Raw genomic sequence first — 27891 nt, 5'->3', positions numbered from 1 at the left:
CCTGGAAAGGATCCCCCGAATAGTTCCTTCAACTCATCCCCCCAAAGACTCATTACTGAGAACCTTTCTACCCAGGGCCAGGCCGGCCCAGACAGGCCCAGCTCAGCCTGGTCCAGCCCACTTTTGTTGCCAGGGCCAAGAAGGTTTTCCTTACATCCAGCCTAAGCGCTACTCCCTCCCCCTCTCCCAAATAGACATTTGGCTGCAGAAACTAAAGGAGAAGGTCCAGGAGGAGGCCAAGGACTGGCGGCGCCTCGGGGCCGTTCTCCGGGGATTGAGGGGGATCGGGCCTTGTGCTTCTGGGGTCACTCATCTGGACAACCCCAGGAAGGGTCCCCAGAGCTTTGTCCTTGTCATTCTCCAGGACCCAGCCCAGCGCTCCCTCGCTAGCCGCCGGCCCGCCCGGTCACTCCATCCCCGCAGCCGGCCGGTCGGGGCGCAGGAACCGGGCGAGCTCTCCCTCCTAAGCCCTTCCTTCCACACAGTGATGGGCGAAGTGGGGAGACAGGCAGGAGGAGCGGGGCGCCAGCACCCTCTGCCCACTTCTGTTCCTCCCCCAGGCTGCAGCCTCTTGTCGCGGAGCAGAGCGAAAGTGAAAGGGAAACTGCGTTCGGGCGGGCGAGGGAGAGCTGCCTGCGGAGAGGGCCGCAGCAGGGGGCCGCGGGCCGGACACGGACGGACGAGAGGCCGATGCGCAGACCCAGAGGGCTAAGGACCGATCGGCCACACTGCTAGACATCCGGGGTCTGCCTGCCAGGAGCCGACCCCCCCCGGAACCCATGGGCGCCCCGGGCCTGCGCGCCCTTCTCCTCTGCTGGGCGGTGGCCACCTGGGCGGGTGAGCTCCGCTACTGGGAGTTGGTGGGGAAGGGCAGGGGAGGACAGGGGCGCGGGAGGCTGTGCTAGGCAGTGTGCGGGACACGCGTGTGTGTGCGTGAGTGTGAGTGCCTGTGTGTGTCTGTGTGCGTGGCTGCGCACGCGAGCTCCTGGGAGGTTGGGTGCGATGCGGGGCAGGCGAGGGGGGGGCCGCCTTCAGGTGCCTGGGGCCTAGGGCAGGGCTGGGTGAATTGGCTCCAGCGGGGCGGAGGGGCCGGGGAGGCAGCAAGGCCACAGGTACTGGTGGAAATGGCTGCGCGCAGCTGGAGGGTGAATGGCGGAGGAGAGCCTCCAGGTCCCAAGCCTTGGCAAGGACCCTTTCTCCAAGCTCCCCCTTTCCTCAGCCCTGTGACCCCCCACTCCGAAGTCTGGATCTGCCCCTAGTGATGAACCCCAACGCTGGATGGGAGTTAGGGGTGTGCCCTGGGAGCACAGAGACAAAAGCGAACCAGGGCCTACCCTGAAGGAATGCCCATTTCACTTTGGGAGCCAACACGAGTTGTACATATGTGATCAATTCGAGATGATGGGGGTGGTCTGCGGGCACCAGCGGCTAGGTTAGAAAAGACCTCAGGTAGCAGTCGCGATTCAGGCTGTTTTGTAGGAAAAAGACGGAGATGAGAAGGGATGTGAGCCGGTGGGAGACGAGTGACTATGCACAGGTAGAGAAGCCTAGTCAATAGAGTGAAGAAGCTGAGTAAAATGGGAGACTGAGAAGACGGGAAGGGGTGAGAGGGGGCAGGGCTTCAGATGCCCTGCATCTGACCCTAGAGGTGATAGGGAACCACTAGAGTTTGTGGAGCTGGGGAGCAGCCCTCTAGACACTTAATGGGGGCCGGCGGTCTGGTTTGGGGAGCCCTGGGACAGCTTGGAGGATACTCACCTTTTCTTTTCCTCTGCAGAGCGGGATGAGTCTGGAGGGCCCCGCAGAGGAGTTGATCTGATCCTGGACTGTGTCTTGGCCAAAGAGGATGGGCATGGCTGGGGCATCACTGCCAAGCCACTGAATGTGGCTCAGGCCACCCTGGTGCTGAAGCAAGTGCCGGTTCTGGATGATGGCACACTGGACAGCTTCACAGACTTCCCAGGGGTTCCTGAGGGCAAGGAAGACAACCCCATTGCTTTTGAGGCGGCTGGTGAGAACTTGGGGACTGCGGACCCACTCTGCCCCATTCCTAAATGCCTACCAGCCTGCCTCCTTAGCCCCTGTCTGTGCCTCAGCCAAGTCCTGCTCAGGCTCCCAGCCCAGGCCTGCTCCAGTAACCGCATCTTGTTCTTCCTCCCTCGCAGTGGACCAGGTGCAGCTTCCTCACGCTGAGGTCTTGCTTCACGCCACCTGCCAAGACAAGGTGGTGACCTGTGAGCTCACTCCCCTCAACCAGGCTGGAGAGGAGGCCAGTTCCCAGGACGTGGCCTATTTCATCAGCACTGTTCAGGTGTCTGGGGGAGGCTTCAGTGTCTCCATGGTGATAAAGACCCTTGGAGGGACAGAGAAGGGAGCTCCCTTGCATCCACAGCTGAATCTGCCCCTGACGCCCCGGGGGACAATGCTGGCATCAGGTGAGGAAGCTTTAGTTTGTACTGGATTTCACTTGTCACCTCCCTCAGGGGCATGGCGACTTCCCCTCCCCTCATGGGATCCAGTGTAGGCTGGGCCTTGGCTTACCCAGATGCTGTTCTGAAAACCTCCAACTCAGCACCCATGTTGGTCCTGTCTCAGGTGGACTCTGTGCCTTTTTAGGCCTTCACTGTGGGCATTTGATTAGCAGAATCTCAAGCTTCCCTTGGTCAATGATCCAGGACAAAACACCCCAAGGGCCAGTGTGCACCTCGTCAGGCCCCTGCCTCCACACCAGAAATCCCCTAGGTCAGACTGGACCAGCAGGCCACTGTCCCCAGCAGGTCCACAGCGGGAGGCCAGGGTCTCCTTCAGGCCTCCTTGACTTTATTCTTCTGCAGTACCTGCTCATTTCCTCCCTTTGGTGCTGAATTTGAGACCCTCCTCACCCTCACTGACAGGGACCCCAGCTTCCCCTCCCCCTCCCCACCCCCAGGCTCCCCAGACAGGGATCCAGGCCCCCCTTCCCACCCACCCTTATAGGCAAACCTAGACAGGGCCTCCCCTCCCCCCAGCCCTCTGGAGGTTGTGGCCCATAGACACTCATAGATCCCTTTTTCTCCTCCCACAGTGGAGTTCCAGGTGATGACACAGACTCCAGATGTGCAGTCTTCCCTCGGTGCCTCTGTCTCCTTGCTCTGTGGCTTCTCCATCGCCCCTGGATTGGGCCCATTTCACCTAGAATGGAGGCGGCAGCACCAAGGCCAGGGCCAGAGGGTGTATGCCTGGGCTGAAGGGCAGGGCCAGGCTCTGAGGCAGGGGGCCTGGCTGGAGTCCAGGGAGCTACTGGAGGCTGGGAATGCCTCCCTCACCTTACCAGGCCTGACCTTGAGGGATGAAGGAACCTACATTTGCCAGATCTCCACTCGCCAACACCAAGCTCAGCAGATCATTCACCTCAGCATCCTGGGTGAGGTTGGAAACCTCGAGACAGGGGTTGGGCTTGAGGTTCCCCTGTCTCCCAACAGCAGATTGGGAAATGTCCTTAGAATGTGCAGGTTATCAGCCCTCCCTCACTTCAGTCCAATTCACTTGCAAGTCATGGCATCACCTCCCTGATACCGTGGTCCTCTTCCACTACCAACGACAGATAACCACAATAACACCTGGGCACCAGGTAGACCACACCCACACCTTCCTGGTTGGTTTTCCTGTTTCCTGGCCTCATGGTTTCCCTGCATCCCATCCTAACAGGGAGAAGGCAGTACAGTTCCATGTCCTCAAACCCCTTCCAGCCTGGGGAGGGTGAATTCAGCCTCCTCAGACCAGTCTCCCCTTGGCTTCTTCCCTTCAGAGACCCCTAAAGTTCGGCTGAACTTGGTGAATGATGAGGCCCTGGCCCTCACCCTCTTCTGCAACATCGCTGGCTACTACCCTTTGGATGTGGCTGTGACTTGGAGCCGGGAGGAGCCAGGGGGTGCCCCTGTCCCAGCCTCTGGAGCCTACTTCTCCAGCCACCGGCAGAGCAGTGTGGGCACCTACAGTCTCTCCTCCTCTCTAAGGGCGGACCCTGGCCCCGAGGGGGCCACCTACAGATGTCATGTCTCCCACGTCTCCCTGACTGAGCCAATCATTCTGGAGATCTGGGTTGCCCCTCCAGGTACAAGAATCTTCCAGTCTTCTTCTCTCCCTTCTCCCATGGTGCCTTTGGCCATCCCGGGGGCTCTCCTCAGCTCTGATATCTTGGTTTCATTCCTGTCCTGGGACTCTCCTGTCTCACCTGCCATTGTTTTCCCTTCAAAGCCCAGGAGTACACTTCATAAAGACTAGGCTTGGGGGACCAGGACACTCTGAAGCCTTCTTTCCACAGCTCCTTGCAGAGATGATGGGACAAGGGGGTACTCCAAGAGGGCTCTGCCCAACCCACTTTCTTCTCGTCTACAGAAAAAGGAACATCTATTGGGTTCTTCATTGCCACTGGCCTCTTCCTTCTCACCCTTTTGTTCCTGGTCCTCAGGAGGGGAAGAACCAGAACCTCCCATTCTGTGTCCCGGTAAGCCTTCAATGGATCCCCCTCCAGTGACCAAATCCTTTCTCTCAGCAGCCCCCACCACTTGTGCTTGGCCCTCCAGGACAAGAGGAGCCTCCTCCAGTAGATGTCCAATCCCAGAGTGAGCTCAACCCCACTCCTCTCACTGTGTTTTCTCTTCCTAGCCACCCATCTGGACCCAGGGTCATGGATTTCAGAACCAAAGCTGCCTAGTCCAAGCTAAACCTGAAGAGATTTCCTCCACAATAGAACCAATCTTTGCTTAGAGACCTCCAGTGAGAGGGAACTCACTGCCTTCCAAGACCTAGAGTGCTCTGCACTGGGACAGCTCTCACCATCTGTAAATTCTTCCTCATGTCCAGCTTTGACATTTTGTGCCTTCCAGGACCATGCAGAATGGTCCTACTCCCCCTTCCACCTCATAGTCCTTTAGATACTTGAAAGCAGCACTCATGTCTCCTCCCCCCAAGTTAGCTTCTCAGGTACTGAATGGGCAAGACCTGGCTAAAAGGTAGGTGTCAGATTCAGTGGCTTCCAAATCTTCACTTCTCTGATCTTCAGGCTTCCTCTCCTCCTGGCTGCCCTCCTCTGGCTACTCTCTAGTTCATCAAAGGCCTTCCTAAGACATGGTGCCCAGAATGACCCAAAATGCTGGCACCTTCACCATCCTGGATATTGCCCAGCCCTTAGCGAGTGTAGTCCAAGATGATTGCCATTCTTTGGCCGCCATTTCACACTGTTGACTCATATTGAGTTTTTAATCCACTAAAAAACTCAGATATTTTTTCAGAGAAACATCTCTTCTCCTCCTATACTTGTAAAGTTTATTTCTTGGACTCAACTGTAAGATTTTACATGGATGCTCATTAGGTTTCATTCAATTAATTTGGATTCTGTGCACTATTAGGGAATGTTCTCTCCATCCTATTTTTAGTACTTACAAAAAACTGATTAGGGAAGGGTCCTGAAGGAGGGGCAGAGAAAAACCACCCTAGAGAGATTCTGAAATTCTTCTTGACATCTGCACTGCCAGTGGCAAGGAGAAGGACAGAAAAGTGCCAAGGACAGGGAGAAGTGGCGGGAGCAGATCCTGGGGAGAGGATGGGGAACATGAGGGATAGATCAGAGAGTGGAGGAAAAGACTGGAAACCTCCTCTCCCCCAACTCCACTCTATCTCAATAAAAATGGCGTTCTACTCCAACTTTCTTGGTGTCCCTGTCACTGGTCATCTCATCCGGGTCTTCAGAGGGAAGGTTTCAGGGAAAAGCCCTTGTTTTTACCTCCTTTATTCTGATTTTCTGATGATCTCAATGCTCCCAAGTGAAGCTTGAATCACAGCTGCCTTGCAAGTGGTTTAACTACGTCTTGCAACGAAGCCCCAGATGGCATGAGATTGTTTTGGGGCCTGTAACACAATGGAGATGCATGCTGAACTTGTAGTCCACTAAAATCCCCAGATCTTTTTCAAGTTGAAGCCTCTCAGTGCCTCCCCATTTTATAGCTGTGAAGCTGGACATTTAAACCCAATTGTAAGACTTTGCCTTTCTTTGCATCTAGTTTCATCTGGGCATCAGGATATTCTGAGTTTCAGAACACTGTGCTCGCTTAGCTCTCTGCCTTTACTTTCTGTCTTCTGAAAGTCACTGCCAAATAGGTCGGGTCAAGTGTAGATCCCTGGGCTATTGTTAAGCACTGACATGACCACAAAGCCTTCCCGAAGCTTATATTCAAATGGCAAAGCCTGCACATAGGGAGGAGGAGTGGCAGGGTGGGGGGTGTTTGGGCTCAGAAACCACAGAAATAGGAGCCAGGCTGGACCTCTCTGTTCCAGAAGCAATGGCAGGGTTGATTTCATGATTGTTCCTAGAGGAGGAGGTTGGGGGGGGGCAGGCGAGGTGGGTGGTGAGATGGCTGCAGTGAAACATGTCCAGGGTCTGGAGCTAGCTAGACACGTTGGCCTATTCCCATCAGGACAGCATGTCTCTCCCCCCCACCCCCTCCAGGGAGGCATTCCAACTTGGATGTCTCAGTTCGGTCAGGACTTGATCTTGGAGAGAATGCCTGAGAACTCCCCTCCATTGGTGGCTATGAACCACTCATGAAAACTTTTGGGGTCCAGTCGTTCAGTCAGATACAGTTTTCCCATCACATCCAGACTTTATTCTCTTGTCTTTTCTGAAAACCAGAGAAGTAGGTGCTCTTTCCCAGTCCTTCCACACCTCTCTAATTCTCCACAACCCTTCAAGGCCACATGATGGCCTGGTAATTCCATTGGCTAGTTCCTTCAGCTCATTCAGTCCAGGGTGTTCAGTCCATCTGACTCAGACTCCATAAAAATAGATGCTTTCGTACCATCTCTCTATTTCTAGGGCTTCCCAGATGACTTAGAACAAGCAACAGCAATGATATGGGGTCAGTTTATGGCAGCTGTGGTGATATGTATCTGCTTCTACCACTCCAAGCTGACTCAGACCAAATGAAACTGGATTGAGTTGCCTCTGCACCCATAGGTGACTCTTCTTCATGCCATACACATGTACTTTTCATTTCTGTTGTGCTTTTAATCCTGTGATTTTTAAAGCTCAGGTATTACTTTAGGGAAACGTAGAAATGTTCTAGCTTTCAAAGAGCACAGTTTATTTGTTATGCTCAGATTGAAATGATTAAGGATATCTCAGTGCTGGTTGGTGTGTCAGTGTGTGAGGACAAGCATTTCATGGATCATTAATGTCCACAATCAAACAGGATGAGCCACATCACAACACAAAGGAACACGAGGCTGAAAATGAAAAAACTACAGGAACAGGTACATGATTCTTTCCAACCAGGCCAATTAATGCTAACTTAAACAAAAGCCTTCAGACAGAACCAGCAATGGGAGAGGTTGGTGCTAATGCCTTCACAGTGTGGTACAAGCTTTTGGGAGCTGGAAAAATATTGAGAAGACAAACAGCTACTAACTGTGGCTTAACTGTTGCTAGGAAGAATGTCTTGGGGAGATAATATAAAGACTGGAGTACTGAAGATTGGACAAAGATAATTTTACTGAAGAAATGTGCACCAAAACTGGTGTCTGGACCTATAGTATCAAAACCATCCTCTGCTATGTGTTTCAGGCAGTGAGGTGATCCAGGACAGAGAGTCAGGAAAACCTGAGTTCATGTCCCACCTTAAGTCCTTACTAGCAGTATGACCTTGGGCAAGTCACCTCACCTTTTCAGCTTCAATTCCCTATAAAACAGGATAATAATAGAAATTGCCTAGTGAAGTTGTTGTAAGCATCAAATAACTTAACATGTAAGATGGCTGTCTTTGCATATCTTAAAGAGATTTATAAATGCTAGTTGTTTACTATGCTTATGGTGATCATTTTCAGAAGTTTGAGTGAGCCTAGGAGATCTGGACATTTTCCTAAGAATAAAACATCCATTTCCAAAAACATTTAGGGGGACATTTTTTATTTTCAGTGAACTTAAAAGTCTTGTTTCCATTGAGAAAATTATGATTTCTGATAAATATACGAATATACTGAGAAGCAGACTTTGGAAATGGAATTCTGTAACATAGACTTGTATCATGATGCCCACCTCATGCGAGGTTAAGAAATTCATAGAGGTAGACATGCCTCAGTGGTCTGAGAACTTGCCTGCTTAAGCCCCTTTGAAAACCTGTGAGCTCTAGTGAGAGGTACACCTGGAAAATAGACTTATTGTCCAACCAACATGTTATAAAAGTTTGGTTTCATGATGAAGAATGAGGGACCCTGTGGCAGTACTGTAGATCTTCCATGCCACATCTGTGAAACAAGTGACTCACTGCGTATGAGAAGCTCTTTAGATATGTTTGAAGTTGAAAGAATGAAGTCAATCTACTTAATCAATTTTACTTTGTCCCAGCTCATTTCTACACCACTCTGTTGGGATGTCTATTTCCAGCTAGCCATTCTGTTCTGTTTTTTCCTCAGCTGGCAGCTCCTTCTTTTTAGAATAGCAATGAAAAGCAAAGTCATTGAGTGGTTCCATCTTTTTACTTTTAACTGATTCCATCTCTTGATTCCAGGTATTGTCTCTGACCATCTTCCATGTCCAGAACATTCTTCCTCCTATGTTCTGACTTCTGACCTCCTGGCTTTCTCTACATCCCAAGTAAAATTCCACCTTCTACAGGAAACCTTTCCCAATCCCTTTTAATGCCATTGTATCCTCTCTGCTAATTATTTCCTATTTACCCTGCAGATAGGTGTGTTTGTAAATATTTGTTTGTATGTTGTCTTCTCCATTACGTTGTCAGCTTCTTGAGGGCAGGGCAGTGTCTTTTGTCACTTTTTGTATCCCCAGTAATTAACATAGTGTTTGGCACACAGTAGGTGCTTAATAAATGTTTATTAATTGAACTCTTACTATGCTTCCATGCACACCTTGATCAGAGTCCTGTCCCATATTCGATCTCTCTCTCTGTCTCTCTCTCCTTTTCTTTTTTCTCCAACATAATTAAAAACATGAGTATTTCTTGTCCACAGCTTTCTTCACCAGATTCAACTCATTTTGAGCTTTAGCACTGTTGACACGGTCAGTCAATAAACATTTATTAAGTGCCCACTAAGTACCAGTACCAGGGACTCTGCTTTCAAAATGGTGCCACATTGCCAGTGTGTGTGTGAGTGTGCACACTCATGCTATGTGTGTCTTTCCTTGCATGGACTTACTTCCATCATCTGCATGGATCTTCAGACCTATGTTAGTTGATGATGGCCCTGTGGATGCACATCCATTTTTTAGGTGACTTCATTCCTTTCCCTCAGCCTTTGAAAATGACTCTTCTAAAATCCAGGGAGCATAAAAACTATGTTTAGCTTTTCTCTCCTTCTCTTTCACAAATTTTAAAGGGGAATCATCATTTCCCCGCAAAGTTCTTACCATTTCCACCCTGGAAATCACTTCCTTCTTGTGAGTTAGACTGTACCATAATCAAGAGTTTCTTTGGTTGGAAGGAACCATTTAAATGGGCACTGTTCAAAGGATGAAATCATTAACTCTCTATGCAGAAAACTATTCTTTGCTCTACTTTGGGCAAGTTCTAGAATTCTACCATTGCTTCAAGTTGGACTGTGGCTTGTTTCACAAATTCCTCATCTCTTTCTTCTCTCTGATCAGGTGGACTGTAAAATATTCTGATGACAGCATCTCTTCGATTTCTTTCTCCCTTGATTTTTCCCTAAATTCTTTCCACTCTGTTCCTTCTCTCTGTCTCCTGGACTTGCTCACATGAGTACACCTTCTTAATATACAGTGTTGTCCCTTCAGCACTCAGTCCTCCTGGCCTTTTCATACCCTTCCAAAGCCACACTCTATCCATGCTCTCATTCCATCAAACACAGTGCTATCTATTGGATGAAGTCCCAACTGGATATCTGACACACTCATGCTCTGCACATTTCTAGACTCAGTTCCTGTTTTAGACTTTGCCCCCTATAACTTCTGGGTGTCCCTACCACTTTTCTTGCTACCTTGCAGCCCTTCTCTGTGGTATTTAGATAGGTGTGTGGTATGTATCCCCATAGGTAAATTCCTGTTCAGTTAAAGGCTTTTAGATTAGTTAAAAGCAAGATGCTAAACACATCTATTCTTACCCACCCTCGTGAGGTGCCCTCTTTCCCTGGCCAGGAGGCTGCCATGCCTATATTTTAAGCAGTGACCTCCCCCGACAGCAAAAGCCAGTTCTCAGACACTCACTTCTGAAATGAACCTTTCCCTTTTGAATTTCTTCCCTTTGATTGGCCACAGTAACAAAAACATCACCTCTAAGATCTTTAGTTTCTTGCCTAGCCTGAGGGAATGTTTAGCAATGCTTCCTGGATTCCTTCTGGGAGTTATCATTTGTGGTCTTTGAAGTAGGAGGATGTCAGTTTGAATCCTAGCTCTCCTCTTGTGTATTGGTGGGTGAGTCCCTTCCCCTCTCTGGGTCTCAGTTTCCTCATCTGCAAAAATGTCCTATCTAGTTCCCCAAACTGTATACGCTCCTGCCAACCTAGTGAAGTAGATGGAAGAGATATGACCGCCTTCAGTGTGCTGATGAGACAATGAAGTGCACTGTATCAGCCAAAATCGAATGATTCCCCTGACTAAGACGGGCTGTGTATTCACACAGAACGCTTGGGGCTCTTAGAAAGACATTGCTGGTGTTGCTTCCTGCTGTGCTCCTTAGATGGGAGGAAATAGATACAGTGTTACCTTTCGAGCTGGTTGCTAATGTGGCTCAGCTTCCATGAAGTCGTAAAACACCAGAGCATCTTGAGTTGACTCCTGAACAAGTCTAGGAGTGATTAAGTGCCTGGCACTCTCCACAGGAAACTGTCTCATTCATCCCCCGCCTCTCAGGAAAGAAGGTCAAGGATCTATTCCTGCTGCCAGTACAGCACCTCACGGCTGGGCTGCTGAGCCCCCAATGCCAATGACATGCCAAGGGAAACTTGTCTAGAAAAGCCCATTGGCAATGGTTAATGTCTCTGACTGTGAAACACCCTTGGGGTCCTGGAGCTCCCCAAAGTGTAGCTGCCTCTCAGAAGGAAAGGAGTTGGTGCTTGATGATCGCCCTGCAGGAATGAAGAAGTCAAGGGCCTGATGACTGGTCTTCTTTTCTATTTGCATATTTAATGGGATTCTAGAGGCTGGAACATAGGTCCAACCCCAGAGACTATGACAGTTATTCTTGAGGGATGGGGTATACAGGGTAACCCCTAAGGTACCTTCTAGCTTGAGAAAGCTGTAATCCTGGGGACCCCCCCATTTGAAAAGCAGGGAAACTGAGGCCCAGAGAGAGGGAGTGACTTGACCCAGTTCACTCAGATAGTAGAACCTGGGTTTCCTGTGCCTTGGTCTGTGTTTGTCCTACTGTACTTTGGGATTCCCCAATTTTGGTGGCATGGGCTTTTTCAGAGGGCACTACATGGCCTGTTCTTTTGCACTGCGCCTGAGCCCACTTTGCTAGCCCTGCTAAGCTGGAGAGACCAGCTCCAACTCAACTTCTTAGGAGGGTGGGGGGTGGGCTAAAGATGTGTGGTCAGGGGGCAGAGGAGGGCCCGACTGGGAAAAATCACATTTGGCTCATTTAAAGTCTCTTACAGTTTATTAAATTCCACAAACACTTATTAAGAGTCTTCTCATACAAGGCTTTGTGCTAGCTACTAGTTAGTGATAGAGAAGCAAAAAAGAAGCAAGCCCTGCTTAATAAATGTCTGTTGTTTGCATGGCAAGGACAAGGGAACCAAGCAGGAGTTGATGAGATCAGGAAGGCAGAGGGTAGAGAGAGAGAAGGGGAGAGAGCCCCTGGGGAATGCTCACAGTCCTAAACCATGGTGGCATGGAGAAAGACCCAGCAAAGGATAATGAGGAGTGGCTAGATAAGGAGGAAAACCAAAGAGAGAACTGTCCCAGGAGAGAGTGGTCAATGGAGCTGACACCTTCCTGAGGATATTCATAGAGGATGAAGACTGAGAGGAAAGACACGGAATGTATCAATGAAGAAGCCACCCATCATCTTGGGGAGAGAAGCCTTAGTCCCATTATGGGGTCAGAACTCCAAGAGCAGCTAAGGGGAGTGAAGGGAAGACATGAAGGCAAGTGTAGACAGACCTTTCTTGGAGTCTGTCAGTGATGGTGGGAAAGGATTTATGAGATAAATAATAATTTGAGATAATGACTGGGTCAAGAGTAGGTCCAAGTATTGGGGGAGACCTGGTTGGTTAGTTGTTAGTGTTGGTTAGTACATGTAAATGTATGTATATATGTTGTATGTTTATGTGCCTGTACATATATATGTGTATGTGTGAAAGAGCCAGTGATTAGAAACTGAAGAGGAAAGAAGAGAATGGCTGAGCAATGGGGGTTTCCTTGAGAAGATTGGAAGGAAATGGAATCAGAATCACAAGTCGATCCCAAGCCTTTCCTGCATCTAATGTATTCTGATTTTAAGTAGGAATTAGGTCCTGATCCAGAATGGAGGGGAAGAGTTGTTTTCTAGTTGGATAGGGAGACAAGTGCAGCCAAATTTCAGGTACCTGGGGACTTGGCCATCCGAGGACACCAAGAAAGTCAGTTTCCTGTGCTGGCCACTAGTAGCAATTGTGAAATCTCCTATGATCTCATGGGTGAGGGTTTGGCCAGGGGAATGGTAGAACCATGGAACCCACCCATGCAGCCTGCCTGTGGAGCCCTCTTGGTTTCTCTGACTGCTGACTTGAGTTACTAGAGGTCATTGATTCCTCCCTGACTATGGATGAGCCAGGCTCCCCTGAAGGGAGACCACTCAATCTTGTCTTAGACCAAATCTCCACATTTCTCTCTCTTTTCTAGGGTGAAATTTCAGCTAGATTGTGGCTCAGAGAACATCTTTTAAGACACTGTGCTAAAAAATCCTAGAGCCCTATTATTTCACATAGGAAAAACCTTTAGGGATCACTCAAAGATCTAAATTGTTGAGATTGCTTGGTTTACTTGGGGTTTGTTTTTCTTCACAGAAAGGAAGCTGGCTCAGTCATCCACTTGAAGTAAGTCAGATCTAAATATCCTTAGACAGAGGCTGAACTGGCTGAAAAGCAGTTTTGTCCTTCAGGCAGTTGTACCGGCCACCCCCGCAGAAGGCTTCAGGACCTTGCCTGGTAATTTAGAGCATCCCCGGTGGGGCTGTTGTATTGTCCCCATTAAGCCCCTCATTGGCCACCAGTAGTGAAGCACCATTAAAACAACATGGAAACAGAAAGGTAGATGAACGGGATAGACTAGAAGTGCAATTTACAGCAGCAAATAAGCATAAGAACCTTGTATTTGACAAGTGTAAAGACTTCAGCTTTGGGGAGAAGAATTCATTATTTGGCAAAAATTGTTTGGAAAACTGGAAAGCAGTATGGCAGAAACTGGGCATGGACCAACATCTCACACCATTTACCAAGATAAGGTCAACATGGATACATGGCCTAGATGTAAAGAGAGATTTTACAAGAAAATTAGAAGAACATGGAACAAATCGCTTATCAGATTTATGAATAGGTGAACACTTTATGAATAAACAGGAGAGGGAGAAAAGTTAGGTGTAAAACAGATGATTTCAATTACATTAAATTGAAAAGCTTTTGTACAAATAAAGAAAATGCAACGGGTAAGTAAGTAGGCATCCCTGTGAGGGTGGCCTTCGGGGAGTCAGTCAGGCCAACTGGTCCAAAGCCAGGTGTGTAGAGTGTGAAAAAACAAGCAATGGGAATTCTCAAAGAAATGAAGAATATGTTGCTTTTTCCTTCTGCTTTCCTTTGAACCAGTTTCCATGGGGATAGAGGTCTAAGAAAGAACCCTGGTTCCCTGCTGCAGTCCCTGATGAGGGGAGTTGAGAGACACTGATGCCATCTGTTTTCCCCCTCATCCATACGAAGGTATACGCGAGTGCTAAATTCATCCTGCCTCTACCCCAAGTACTCCCAGTGATGTTTACTTTTTCCAATCTCTTTTTCAATCGAATTTTCTGTTGTGTCATTCATTTTTGCCCCTTCCTTCCACCAAGCAAGTCTTCCCTTGTAACACAGATTTAAAAATTAAAATACATAAGCCTAAAATTTAGAAAAACCAACCAACACGTTACCTGGGTTTGGCAGGGCTGTCATAGTCCCCTACCTCCTCAGGGAAGGGAAGATGGTAGATTTCCCAAGCTTGGTTTTTGTAATAATGCAATGTTTGGTTAGGGTTAGAGTTGGAGGGTCAGAGTCAGATCCTCAGGAGGAGTTTTTCAAATTCAAATTCAAATTTGTCATTTCTTAAAGTCCAGGAATATTCCATTACACTCATGCACCACAGCTTGTTTGGTCATTCCCCAATGGATGGGCAGTTCTCTGCTATCACAAAAAGTTACCAATATTTTGGTGTCTGTGGAGACTTTCTGCCTTTTCCTACCTTGAAGCACAAATTCTGGCGTGGGTGCTTTGAATCAAAAGGCGTGGACTTTTGTTTTTAGGCCTCATTTCAAATGACTTTTCAGAATGTTTGGTTCATATTCATAGCTGTCCTGATGGCAGATTAGTGTCTGTCTCTCTGCAGACTTGTGAGTAGGCCCAACTTTTGCCAATGTACTGAGTGGGAGGTAGAATGTAGCATCACCACAGCCCCCTTCTCCCTCCCGCCTTCCCCCCCCACCCGCAGCCTCCCCCCCCCCACTCCTGCCCCTGCTGTCTTCTCGCAGATGGACTAGCCACGACCCCGCTATCACGTACTTGTGAAAATGACTTTTGAATGCAAATGGGAGACTTCCCATTGACTGAATCATTAGAAAATCCCTCCTGATTTCATATTAGATTCAACCCAATCTTCCAGCTTATGAATCCTGACTTTTTTGAATAGTGTGTCAGCTTTCTTTCTCAGCTTTGTTGCTAATTTCCTTAGTATGTCATCCAAATCACTGATAGAAATTTTAAAGAGCTGGTCAAATATAGGTCTCTGAGACACACTCCACTATTAACCAACCATCATTTCCAAACTGGCACTGAATTATTAGCAGATATTCTTTGGTCCAGCTATCCATAATTTTGTTATCTTTTAATTTACCTATACCTTTTCCACAGAAATAACATGAAATACTTTATCAAAAATTTTGCTAAACATCTAGATAATTTAGATGTACAAGCTTTTTCTGTTCTCTCTCTCCTAATTCTCTCTCCCCATTCTTTTTCTGTCGCTCATCTTCAATCTTTTCCTACTGACCTGAAACATTCCTAACTCTCCTCTATGCCTAAAAAACCAATTTCACTAAGACCCTGCCATCTGTTTAAACTATAATCATAATTTCTCTCTTCCCTTTCTTAGAAAAAAATCTTGGAAAAAAGCTGCTTGCACTCATTGCCTTTACTTCCCCTCCTCTTTTTTACCACTATACTCATAGCAGTTTGGCTTCTAGCCTCACCACACAACTGAATTGCCCTCAGCAGTTACCAATGATCCCTTATTTGTCAAATTTGATAGCCTTTTTGGTTTTTTGGCAGTTCTTGTCCTTTTTAACCCATCTGCAGAATCGAACATGATTGGTCATCTTTCCTACTGGATGGCTTCTTCTTTTCTGAGTTGTTATGACCTCTCCAGCTTTGTCTCTTTTCTTTCCACCCTATCCTCAGTTTGCTTTTCTGGCTCATTATCCACTTCATGCCCCCTAATTATGGATGTTCTCCAAGGCTCTATCCTGGGCCCTCTTCCCTTTTCCCTTTACACTCTCTCTCATGATGGCATTATTTCCCATAGTTTGAACTTTTATCTTTTTGCAATTAACTCCCAGATTTATATGTCTCTGGTCTGTCCCCTAAGCTTTCATGCTGCCTGTTGGAAAATGAAAACCAGATTTCCTGGATTTCCCTCTCAAAGTTAATGTGTCCAAAAGTGAACTCATTATCTCCCACTGAAATCCACCCCTGTTCCATACTTGCCAAATTTTGTAGAAGGCATGCCATCCTTCCAGTCCCCAAGGCTCATAAGCTGGCATTATTCTTTTTTAAAAATAGAATATTTTATTCCCCCCCCCATTACAAGTTAAAACAATTTTTAACTTTTTTAAAGTTTTGAGTTCCAAATTCTGTCTCTCCCTGTATTCCTCCCCTCCCCACTCTGAGACAGTATGCAATCTGATACAGATTATCTATGTGCAATTATGTAAAAAATTTCCATAATAGTTATTTTGTACAAGAAGACTAGACAAAAAATGAAACAAAGACAGTGACAGCCTGCTTCAGTCTGCATTCAGACAATATCAGTTCTTTCTCTGGAGTCAGACAATATGGTTCATCATGAGTCCTTTGGAACTATCTTGGATCATTGTATTGCTGAGAATGGCTAAGTCACTCACAGTTGTTCATCACACAGTACTGCTGTTTCTGTGTACAATGTTCTCCTGGTTCTGTTCTCTTCACTTTGCATCAGTTCACGCAAATCTTCCCAGGTTTTTCTGAAATCATCCTGCTTGTCATTTCTTACAGCACACCTATCTTCCATTACAATAATATACCACAGCTCATTTAGCAAATCCCCTTTTGATGGGCATCGCTTTGAATTCCAGTTCTGAGGTTTGGTACCATTCTTGACTCCTCATTCAGACTCATCTCATGTTTCTGATCTGCTGCCATATCTTGTTGTTTCTGCATTCACAAGAGCACCACTAGTCTGTGTCCCCTTCTCCTCATTCCCACAACCATCACTCTAGGTCAGTCTGACCAAAGAAAGAACTTCAGAGTAGTTCTTTCTATCTTGGGGGTAAATATGCTTAAGTCATTCTTGCGCCCTCTCCCGAGAGTCTGGGCACTTTAAACCTATGTCTAACTGGTATGAAAGGTCACATCCCATATTTGGAAACAAGCCCAAGGGTGACAGGGACTTTTCTCATGCCCCTTAAATCCCATCCCATAGGAAGGTTAGTGAGTACTTCCTATGGTCAGGGCTAGATGGGGCTGTGAATAGAATAGACTGTGCAAGAAATGCTGGGTGAATGAATGAATCAACAGGAGTGGATACTTCAACTAGATATGACAGTGAGAAAATGTCTGTCCCCAAGAGTCAAAGGAAAGGGTGTCAGACTTGGACACAAGCTTCACCTCTGTCATTGATTATCCATATGACCTTGGAGAAATCCTGGCCCTCTCAGACCTTAGTTTTCCTATCTATAAATTGAGGGGGTTGAACTTAGCCTCCAAAGCCTCTTTCAGCTGCAGTGGTCTAGGAGCCTCATCATTTGAAAGAAGGCAGGGGAGTGTGATAGCGAGGGAGAAATGGATATGTCTCTGTAGTGCCTCTGGTAAGCATGCCCATCTTGGTATCAGTCTTGCAGCTCCACCCAGCCCTTGGGCACAAAATGGTGCAGGGAGTCCTCAGAATGATGAGGTGCACCCACCTTCTGCATTTGGGTAAACTCAAAGATCCTCCTGCCCTGGAAGAAGTGGCATCACCGGCACTGGGGGAATCAGTGTTCCTTCTTAACTCTGCCTTTCATTCAAAGAAACAGGTTTCCCTGTGATGGCACCTGTGGGAGCCCCCCCCCTTCTCCTTTCCTTTGCTGCCCTCACCTATCATCAGCTCTACTGAGATGGGGCCAGTAAGTCCCTTGCAAATCTTTCCAGGCTTTCCTGAAATTATCCTGCTTGTCATTGTTTCTACCATCCCACTGCCATGGACCACAGTTAGCAATGACCTCAGAGAATTGGGTGCCCCAGAGAAGGGCTGCTCTCACACCCCACTTATGGCAGAAACTAGTTGTTGAGCTGCTCATTATTGAGTGAAGTGTAGCATAAGCCAGGATCCTGCCCTGGACTGTTAGATGTACTTCAGGCAATCAATTGACTCCCAAGGACTTATTAAGAACCTTCTATGTAGAGGCACTGAGCTACGTTCTGAGGTTGCACAGACTACCCTTAGGTGCTTACCTCCTCATGGTGGGGTGGGTGGGTGGGAAAGAGAGAGAGAGGGAGGGGAGACGGACAGACAGAGAGAGAAAAGACAGAGGCAGAGAAGAGATCAAGAGCACATGTTCAAAACTAAATCCATACAGTAGCTATGAAATAAAAATAAAGTGATGGGGGGGGGGGGGTGGGGGAAGACACTAACCACTGGAGGCATCAGGAGAAGCCCCTCGAGGGTAGTGTCTGGGCTGCCTGGGGTGAGGGGTCTATAGGCAGGATTGCCTAGCAGACATTTTCCATTTTCCATGTGTCATTCCCTACCTCAGGAGGGCATCAGCACCACTGGGGCCATCTCATCTCTCAGGCTCCTGGTGCCCACCCTTTGGAACCTTGGGAACTTCTGTGTCTGGTCATCCCCAACAAGCCACCACTACCTTCCCTTAGCATAACTCCCAAATTCAAAAGCCTTTTGTTCTTCTAATAATCCTAATAAATAATAAATCTTGACATCGCACTTTCTGGTCAGCAAAGCTCTTTCTTCGCAGTAGCCCTGTGAGAGAAGTGTTGAAAGTCTCATCATTGCCCTTTTATTGATGAGGAAGCTGGGTTTCAGAGAGGTGATGTGATATAGCTAATGCCATCCACATCGCCAGTGTCAGAGCCAGCATTTAAGCAGAGGCAGGACTCTTCTGACCTAAAATCTGGTGCTCCTTCCTCTTTATGTTATGTTTCTAGGGTAAAGAATACAGAAAGGACTCCTATCTGAGGCCAGAGAGACAGGAAATGAGTTGGCCACCTACCAGAGACCAGTAGAGTCTCTTGACTTGGAGTACTAACCCGTGCAGGGCCTCTTTTGTGTGTGTGTGTGTGTGTGTGTGTGTGTGTGTGTGTGTGTGTGTGTGTGTGTGTGTGGGTTATGTGTAGGGTGTTCAGGGAGGACCAGTACCTTTGGTGTGATGGCCACTGTACCTTTCTACCAGTCCCACCTAACTCTCACCTGTGGCTCTAAGAAGTTGCAGCATGCACAGAGGCCACACCCTGGTAAACCATTTCAGCAGATGGGCCAAACCAGGTTGAGTGAGTTCTCAAACCCACTGATGAGTTAGGGGGGGTGTATACCCCAAGCATGTGAAGACTTCTTCTGGTGGAATGGGCGGATGGGAACAACTTATTCCAACAGCCATGAAGGCAGATGAAGCACGTGATGTGGAGCTCTTAGAGTTTGATTAGACACCCGAAGACGCCAAGGTCATCCACTGCATCCTGAGCCTTTGCCAGTCATCTTGATTCTGTCCTGCCACTTGACTACAATGACTCTGGAGGAGAGAGTGAGGCTGATGACTTTGTGCAACTCTGCCTCACTTAAATCCAATTTACGCACGAATCAAAAGACATCACCCATACCATTTCACTATTATGCCTCAAAGTCCTGTGGTGACAGGAAGGTGATGAAACAGCAGGTGAGGATACATTGGGAGCTGTAGTCACAACCCTGCACACAGGTGGCCCAGACCATAGGGTTATTTCTCACTGGAAGTAGCAGTGGGACTCGGCAGCCCCCTAGGTGTCTGAGCAGCCTTTTAAGGATGGCACTGCTCACCTCCTGGTGTGAGGAAGGGGACTAGAGAAAGTGCCCTAAATATTGTCTGCTTACCTAACCCTGGCCTGATTACCATGGCAGGCAGGGTATTCCACTAGGCGATCAAAACACAAAAAAAACGTACAAAATGTACGAAAACATCTGCAAAGATAATTCCACTCACCATCAGCACATGGAACGTGCACACACTAACAGACAACACAAAATCCAGTAGACCTGAAAGAAGAACTGCTCTTGTTGTCAGAGAACTCAAAGGTATTGCATTCAAATAGCAGCCCTGAGTGAAACAAGGTTGGCAAATGAAGACCAGCTTACTGAAGCTGGAGCTGGATACACCTTTTTCTGGAGTGGGCTCAGTGAATGGGAGTGCCAGGAAGCTGGCATGGGTTTTGCAATAAAAACTAATCTAGTCAGCAAGCTGGTATGCCTGCCAAAAGGAGTGAATAACAGGTTCATGACAATGTGATTGCCACTTACAGGAAAATGCCATGTCACTATCATCAGTGCCTATACTCCCACCTTGACAAACCCTGATGAAGTCAAAGAAAAAGACCTAGAGACCCTTATCATCAATGTGCTAAAAGAGCTTATAATTCTGGGTAACTTTAATGCTAGAGTAGGCTCAGACTACCAGACTTGGCAGGGAGTCTTAGGGAGGAATGGAGTTGGAAACAGCAACAGCAATGGTCATTTACTGCTGAAGACGTGCATCTCATGACCTTCTCATCACCAACATTGTCTTCCATTTACTTAAACGCAATAAAACTGCATGGATGCGCCCTTGCAGCAAACATTGCCATCTAATAGACTATGTGATTGTAAGGAGAAGAGACAGACAATATGTGAGAGTGACCAAGGCAATGTGTGGTGCAGAGTGCTGGAATGATCGTAGACTTATCCTTTCCAAGATAAATATTCGCACTCATCAAAAGTGCCACAAACAAGGCAAAATGACTACTGGAAGAATTAATGTCAACAAATTAGAGCTCTTCTCTGAGCGTGAACAGTTTGTTGCTCACTTAGAGGGAAAATTGAGCCAACACACAGGTGGAAACAGTGGAGTAGAAAAAGAGTGGGCAGCTTCAGAGATTTGGTGTACATCACTGCATTTGCTCATCTGAGTCAGAACACTCTCAAACAACAGGACTAGTTTGATGAAAATGATGGGGGAATTCAGAAGCTGCTAAATGAAAAAAGAGAACTCCACAGGATTTACCAGCAAGATAGCTCATCCACCTCTAAGAAGGCAGCATTTAATTCCATCAAAAGCAAAGTACAAGCAAAGCTTAGAGAGATGCAGGACTCCTGGCTCAATAAAAAAGCAGATGAAATTCAGTTTTATGCTGATAGTAACAATCCAAAGTGCTTTTATGATTTCCTGAAAGCTATTTATGGACTAAAAACCTATGGTGCATCACAATTACTCAGTGCTTATGGAGCCACATTGATTGGTGATAAGGACATGATCCTAGAGAGGTGGGCTGAACACTTCCATAGTGTTTTCAACAGACCATCATCAATCAATGCTGAGGCCACTGACCATTTACCTCAGGTTGAAGTCAATCCCTCCCTAACTGGACTTTTAACTGAAGAAGAGGTTTTGAGGACCATTAGACTCCTTTCATATGGCAAAGCACCTGGTGCTGATTCTCTTCCAGCTGAGATTTACAAGGTAGGGGGGACCATTGCTCGTACAAAAGCAGACTGGAATCTTCCAGGTTACATGGCAAGAGGAAGTTATCCCCCAGGAGTTCAAGGATGCCTCCACTGTCCATCTCTATAAGGGTAAAGAGATTAGATTGTCCTTCAACAATCACAGGGGCATCTCTCTCTTAGTCATTGCTGGCAAAGTTCTTGCTAGAGTCCTCCTTAATAGACTGATCCTTCACCTGGAAGATAGTCATATACCTGAGAGCCAATGTGGCTTCATAAAGGGTTAAGAAACAGTTGATACGGTGTTTGCTAGCTGACAACTCCAGGAGAAATGCCAGGAGCAGAATTGGTCTGTACCCAACATTTGTAGATATGTTCAAGGTCTTTGACACTGTTAGTTGCGAGGGTTTATGGAAAATTATGTCAAAATTTGGTTGCCTGGAGAAATTCATTAATATTGTACATCAATTTCATGATGGCACGTTTGCCCAGGTTCTGGGTAATGGACAATGCTCTCATGCCTTCTCAGTCACCAATGGAGTGAAACAGGGCTGTGTGCTTGCTCCCATGCTTTTCAGTATGATGTTTTCAGCCATGTTGACAAATTCTTTCAGTGAGGATGAACATGGCATTAAGGTCAACTACCATACTAATGGTAAATTCTTCAATTTGAAAAGGCTACAAGCCAAGACCAAAGTGGAGGGAGTGTTGGTGCATGATTTTCTGTTTGCAGATGATTGTGCACTCAATGCAGCCTCTGAAGCTGAGATGCAACAGAGTATGGATCAATTCTCTGCTGCCTGTGCTAATTTTGACCTAATAATTAACACCAAAAAAACACAGGTGCTCCATGAGCCATCACCACACCATCCATATGTGGATCCATTAATTACAAGAAATGGAGAAGTTTTGAATGCTGTGGATACGTTCATTTACCTTGGTAGTGTACTTTCTGGGGATGTTCACATTGACAATGAGGTTGATATATGCATTGCCAAAGCTAGCTCAGTGTTTGTGAGGCTCTGAAAAAAAGTTTTGGAGAGAAGAGATATTAGACTGACTACCAAACTGAAGGTCTACAGAGTTGCTGTGCTGACCTCATTGTTATATGCTTGTGAAACATGGACAGTCTACCAGCACCATGAGAAGAAACTGGATTGATTCCATTTGAACAGTCTTAGGAAGATTCTGAGGATCACCTGGCAGGATAAGGTACCAGACCCTGAAAGTGCTTGCTCGAGCTGAACTGCCAAATATTCAAACTATGCTTCAGAGAGTGCAGTTCTGATGAATTGGCCACATTGTTCAAATGCAAAATGTACACTTGCCAAAAAGACTATTTTATGGAGAACTCACATGGGGCAGGTGATCACATGGTGGCCAGAAGAAATGATACAAGGACACTCTTAAGGTCACTGTCAAGAACTTTGGATTTGGTTGTGCATCATGGGAGACACTGGCACAGAACTGTTCAGCATGGAGTGCCCACATCAGAAAAGGTGCTGTGCTCTATGAGCAAAGCAGAATTGAGACAATACAAAGTAAACCCAGGGTGCGCAAATTTGGGATATTCACTCCAAATATTCATATGGACTATCTGTGCTCAACCTCTGGTAGAGCATTCTGAGCTCGTATTGGTCTGATTGGCCACAGTCGGACACACTGAAATTTCACTTTATCATGGTAATGTCATTTTTGGTCCTCTTTGAAGATGAAGGACAACAACCAACAACCAACTGACCCACGCAGGGCCTCTCTGGTGTGTGTGTGTGTGTGTGTGTGTGCGTGTGTGCGTGTGTGTCCACCTTCCCTCCTCTGGATTCCTCTCCCAGGGTTTCGTTCTTTAGTTCGGGGCTCTCCTCTCTTCCAGCGGGGTATGCCACTCAGTTCCTCAGCTCCTCTGCCCTTGATCCTCTGGGGGACACAGCATCTTCCTTCCAGACAACAGCCCCTTTAGGGGCTTGGCCTGAAAGAGGCTTGGGATGTTGGGTCTCTTCAAACCCGCTGCTCCTCCTCAGGTCCCATCCTCCTCCGTTCCTCTAGGGCCCCTTCCATGGGCCCCCTACTATCCTCTCTTTGGTCCCCACCTTTCTTGTGTAGCTGGTGCTATGTCAAGCCATTCTCTTGGCCTTTCCCCTCTGGTTGTCCTCTGGGGCAGCGCTGGAGGGGGAGGATCGTTCATGCTACCTCACTGCAGGCCCACATCAACCCTGTAAAGGAGGGGTGAAGCCTTAGCCCCATTTTATAGGTGAGGAGACTGAGGCCCAGGGAGAGAAACGCATTGGCCTGGTTCCCACTCAGCCTGGTGTGCCCTCCCCCTTCTCTGTTGCAGCACGTGGGGGCTGAGGCTTTGGTGCAGAGAGGCCTGTGGTCTCAGGGGCTTCCCACTGAGTGCTTGTAACCAGCAATGAAATCAGTGCTAATAAATCCTCGGCACTTAAAAGAGAAAATTAAAACAAAGATAATCACAGTATTAGGAACAGAGAACCCAGGGGCTCGGAAACATCCGGCAGAACAGCTTTCTGAGGCATTTTGGTCTTGGGCAAAACACCTTTTATTCCTCTTGTAGCTAAACCCTTGTGAATTGGAAGGGAAATTTAATTAAAATCATGTGGGTTTAGATGCGTTTCTGGTAAGATGGAAATGGGAGCAGGATTAGCAGGAAGAAAGCCCAGGAAAGGCAAGGCTTTGACTCGGTGACAACTGTAGCCATCAACTCTGGCCTTGACTGCGGGATCTTCGGGAATGGGGAAGGAGGGGCTGGAGAGCTCAGGCCATCTGTGCTTGAATGTGTTCGGGAAGCTTGTGATGGTCAGAGACAAACCCGGTAACTTCTGAAGGACGCATCGGGGCAGGGGCTGGATTCTAGGTTCTTGGGGAGGCAACGCACATTCCCAAATCTCATTTCCTCCGCGTGTGGAGCCCCCAGTAATTGACACAATGTAACGGGGCAGGCTGTGATACACAGGCCTGGAGGCAGTGAGTAACTTTCAAGCTGGGGGAGGGAGGGATCTTCTTTCCTTTCGTAGGTGTGACTGTCTTCTAGCCCTTCCTCCTCCAGAAGCATGGACCTTCTTTTCCAGTCCAGCTGGCCAAGAGTGGTGGCCTCTGGTGAGGCTCCCTGGGGACCTGGCATTCTCAAGGGCTTGCATTTATCTCTAGCAATAACTGAATCCCTAATTCATACGGCAGGTTTGTGCCACTTAGTACCAGTCTTCTACTTTTTCCTCAGTAGCTCCAAGCCCCCAGATCAGCTCCCCCACAGCAAACCTTTCATCTCTCTAGAATAAGGAATGCTCTTTCCCTTTTCTTCCTTTTGTTTGTGAGCTATAAATAACACACACACACACACACACACACACACACACACACACACACACACACACACACCGCTTAGCATTTCTTCTGCCACTCTGGGGTGAGGAAGCTTTGAGTCCAGTTCTTCCATCGGGCGTTTATGAGGGCTTGGGCAAGTCACTTAACTTTCCTCAGCCTCAGTTCCCTACAGTACCTGTAAAAATAGGGATAAGAACAGCACCTCCCTTACAGGGAGAATCACATGAGATAATACATGGGAATAGCTTTGCAAACTCCAAGGCATCATAAAAATGTGTCACTTATTTTTTGTTATTTATTATTATTGTAGTAGTAGGTAAATTGATTCATATTAGTATGTATCTATTAAGTAGCAGTTCAATTCCAGGCATGGTAATAAGAGTGGAAGACACAAAGAATAGGGAGACACACGCATAAACAGAAAACACGCATAAATCTAAAGTAGTTCATGATAAGGTAGTTTGGGAGGAAGGACAACTAGCCGTTGACAGGCTGAAAAAGGTTTCATATAGGATGGGGTCCTTAAGCTGCCTCTTGAAGGACTAGTAAGACCTAAATTGGAGCAACTAAAGATAGTGAACAAAGGCTCACACTCTGAGCTGACCAAAATGAACAGAGCTGATTGGCTAGAATAGTACCCTGTTACAATAATTAACTTATTTTGAGTCTAGGTGCCAAGTAGTGACCCCTGAGGTCTATTGGATTCCCTTCTCTTCAGCTTTAGGAAATTAATTTTAGTTATAAAGTTCCAAGTCCAGTCAAAAGTGTTCCAAGCACTCAGTTAAGAAATAGTCCTCACACTTAGGCAGGGGTGTGCTCTCTGCTTACCTTTCCTGTCTGTTTCTAGTTAATTCAATGCTTTGTGGTTTAGGCAAAATTCAGTTTCCTGAAAATAATATGCATAACAAAATGGAAGATTTCCTTACAATATCTAGGAATGGATAGACCCTGGAAGGAGAAGTTGGGGAAAGATCTGCCTCTTTTGGGGCTGTCTCTCAGACCTGGTCCCCACTCTCTGTCCCTTCTCTTTCACTCCTTGATCCTCTCTGGGTTTCATGCTTGCTCCAATCTCAAATCCAGATGCCCAGAATCTGTCCCTCTTCTTACTCCATTCTGAAATAGCTTTTCTTTTTTTGTTTATAAAAATTGCTTAGGGTGTGACCTAGCCTTTGACGTGATGGATTTGATTGATTTGAGGAAGTGTACAGGCCATGATTACACTCAGCTTTGATGGTCTGATGCAATCCAAAAGGATCTTTATCACCACAGTCAGATAGGAAGTGGCAGCTTTACATCCACCTTAATACCCTGAATGGGACCCACACTCAGCACTGAGTGGGGCTGGTCTCAGTACCCCTGTTGTTCCCTCTCTATCTCCCACTGTACTCCAACATGGGCTCAGTCCAGATCTTCTGACAGGCTCTATTCTAGTTTATCTCAGCATGTTCCACGTTGGCTTTCCAGTCTCTTGTTCCTACTTGGGATTCAAGGTCAAGACCCTATGCCTGTTTATTCATCCATGTGCAAATGCACTTATTTCAGGAAATAGGCTTGAAGACAGATGAAGAGGCTGAACCCAAGAGCACACAGCTTGATTCAAGGATGGAAAAAGGCATGTTAATACAAAAACAAAGGCACAAAAATGCTCCAGAAAAGCCTAAGTCTGATGCTTCTGTTGAGCTGGAAAGGTTTTTGGGATAGTCGCAGCAGTTTGGCCACAAGTAAGGAATTCCTTAACTGCAGTGACCCATGTAACCCAGAGGTACAGATGGATGACCACGCTTCTGTGGGACTCTGCCCCTTCATCAGCCACCTGATGGAAAGGGGGCAGGGTAGACAAAGGATCCCTAATTTTTGGACTTGTACAAATGTATTGATAATCAGGAAAGGAACTGACAGCCATGGAGAAGGCAGGACAACAGATGATTGTAGAGAGTGGCACCTGCATCCACATAATGAAGAAAAGGCCTCTGAGCTTTAGAAGAGCCTGTAGAGATGATATTGTTGGAAGATACAGCAAGACTAGCCCAGGATGAGAACATGTGGAAGGGTCCTAGTCTGCACAGGTGGAGGACATGTCCACACTATCCACGTGTGATCTATCAAAACATCACAGCAAAACACTTTAAGGAGGTGATTACAGAAAGGTCAGAACAATTTAGAAATTCATTAAATTAACATTGGGTTCACAAAATGACCTTTCCGGTACAAAATGGGAATCTTAGCATCATTGATTTAGAGATAGGAGGAACCTAGAACCATTGAGTCCAACCCTCTTATTTGACAGATGAGGAAACTGAGGCAGAGGAGAAATGACTTACTCAGGACCACACAACTAATAAATCTCTGAGGTGGAATTTGAACCCAAATTTTCCTGATTCCAAGTCTACTGTGCCACATTGCCTCTCACTAGAGAATAGTTTGGAAATGATGTGCGTTTCAGTGAACGAATGAAGAGCATTTATTAAGTGCGTACCATAGATAACAATGGATAACAATCCAAAGTGCTTTTATGATTTTATGATTCTCTGAAAGCTATTTATGAACCAAAAACCTATGATACATCACAACTACTCAGTGCTGATGGATGATTAGTGATAAGGACATGATCCTAGAGAGATGGGCTGAACACTTCCATAGTGTTTTCAACAGACCATCATCAATCAATGTTGAGGCCATTGACTGTTTACCTCAGGCTGAAGTCAATCCCTCCCTAGCTGGACTTCCAAGTGAAGAAGAGGTTTTGAGGGCCATTGGGCTCCTTTCATGTGGCACCTGGTGCTGATTCTCTTCCAGCTGAGATTTACAAGGTAGGGGGACCATTGCTCACACAAAAGCTGACTGAAATTTTCCAGGTTACATGGCAAGAGGAGGTTATCCCCCAGGAGTTCAAGGATGCCTCCATTGTCCATCTCTATAAGGGTAAACAGAATAGATTGTCCTGCAACAATCACTGGGGCATCTCTCTCTTAGTCATTGCTGGCAAAATTCTTGCTAGAGTCCTCCTTAATAAACTGATCCTTCACCTGGAAGATGGTCATATACCTGAGAGGTTGATCCATGCATTTCCAGAGCTAGCTCAGTGTTTGTGAGGCTCTGAAGAAAAGTTTTGGCGAGAAGAGATGTTAGACTGATTACCAAACTGAAGGTCTACAGAGCCATTGTGCTGACTTCATTGATGTATGCCTGTGAAACATGGAGAGTTTACCAGCGCCATGCCAGGAAACTGAATCACTTCCATTTGAACTGTCTTAGGAAGATTCTGAGGATCACCTGGCAGGATAAGATACCAGACACTGAAGTCCTTGTTGGAGCTGGACTGCCAAGTATTCAAACTATGCTACAGAGAGTGCAACTCCAATGGATTGGCCACGTTATTAGAATGCAAAATGTACACTTGCCAAAAA

The 27891-nt window shown here is 46.8% G+C and overlaps 1 protein-coding gene across 3 annotated transcripts; it reads left to right on the top strand.

Annotated features, from left to right (window-relative positions):
• The first annotated feature begins 206 nt into the window (after positions 1-206).
• Positions 207-27891, top strand: TAPBPL (TAP binding protein like). Of its 3 annotated transcripts, XM_072599241.1 has the most exons (8): positions 207-837; positions 1778-2011; positions 2166-2435; positions 3065-3403; positions 3788-4093; positions 4378-4486; positions 13000-13029; positions 13795-27891. In XM_072599241.1, exons 1-8 carry the CDS (start codon positions 780-782, stop codon positions 13871-13873), a joined length of 1425 nt encoding a protein of 474 aa, XP_072455342.1. In that variant the 5' UTR covers positions 207-779; the 3' UTR covers positions 13874-27891. The 3 variants fall into 3 exon arrangements, with proteins under 3 accessions (XP_072455342.1, XP_072455344.1, XP_072455343.1); XM_072599243.1 differs by lacking the exons at positions 13000-13029; positions 13795-27891 and adding an exon at positions 6854-7923 and having other exon boundaries at positions 208-837; XM_072599242.1 differs by lacking the exons at positions 13000-13029; positions 13795-27891 and adding an exon at positions 4648-5685 and having other exon boundaries at positions 211-837.

Source organism: Notamacropus eugenii, chromosome 3 (genome assembly GCF_028372415.1).
Source record: "Notamacropus eugenii isolate mMacEug1 chromosome 3, mMacEug1.pri_v2, whole genome shotgun sequence".
Lineage (NCBI taxonomy): Eukaryota > Metazoa > Chordata > Mammalia > Diprotodontia > Macropodidae > Notamacropus > Notamacropus eugenii.
This window is presented reverse-complemented; position numbering and strand designations above follow the sequence as displayed.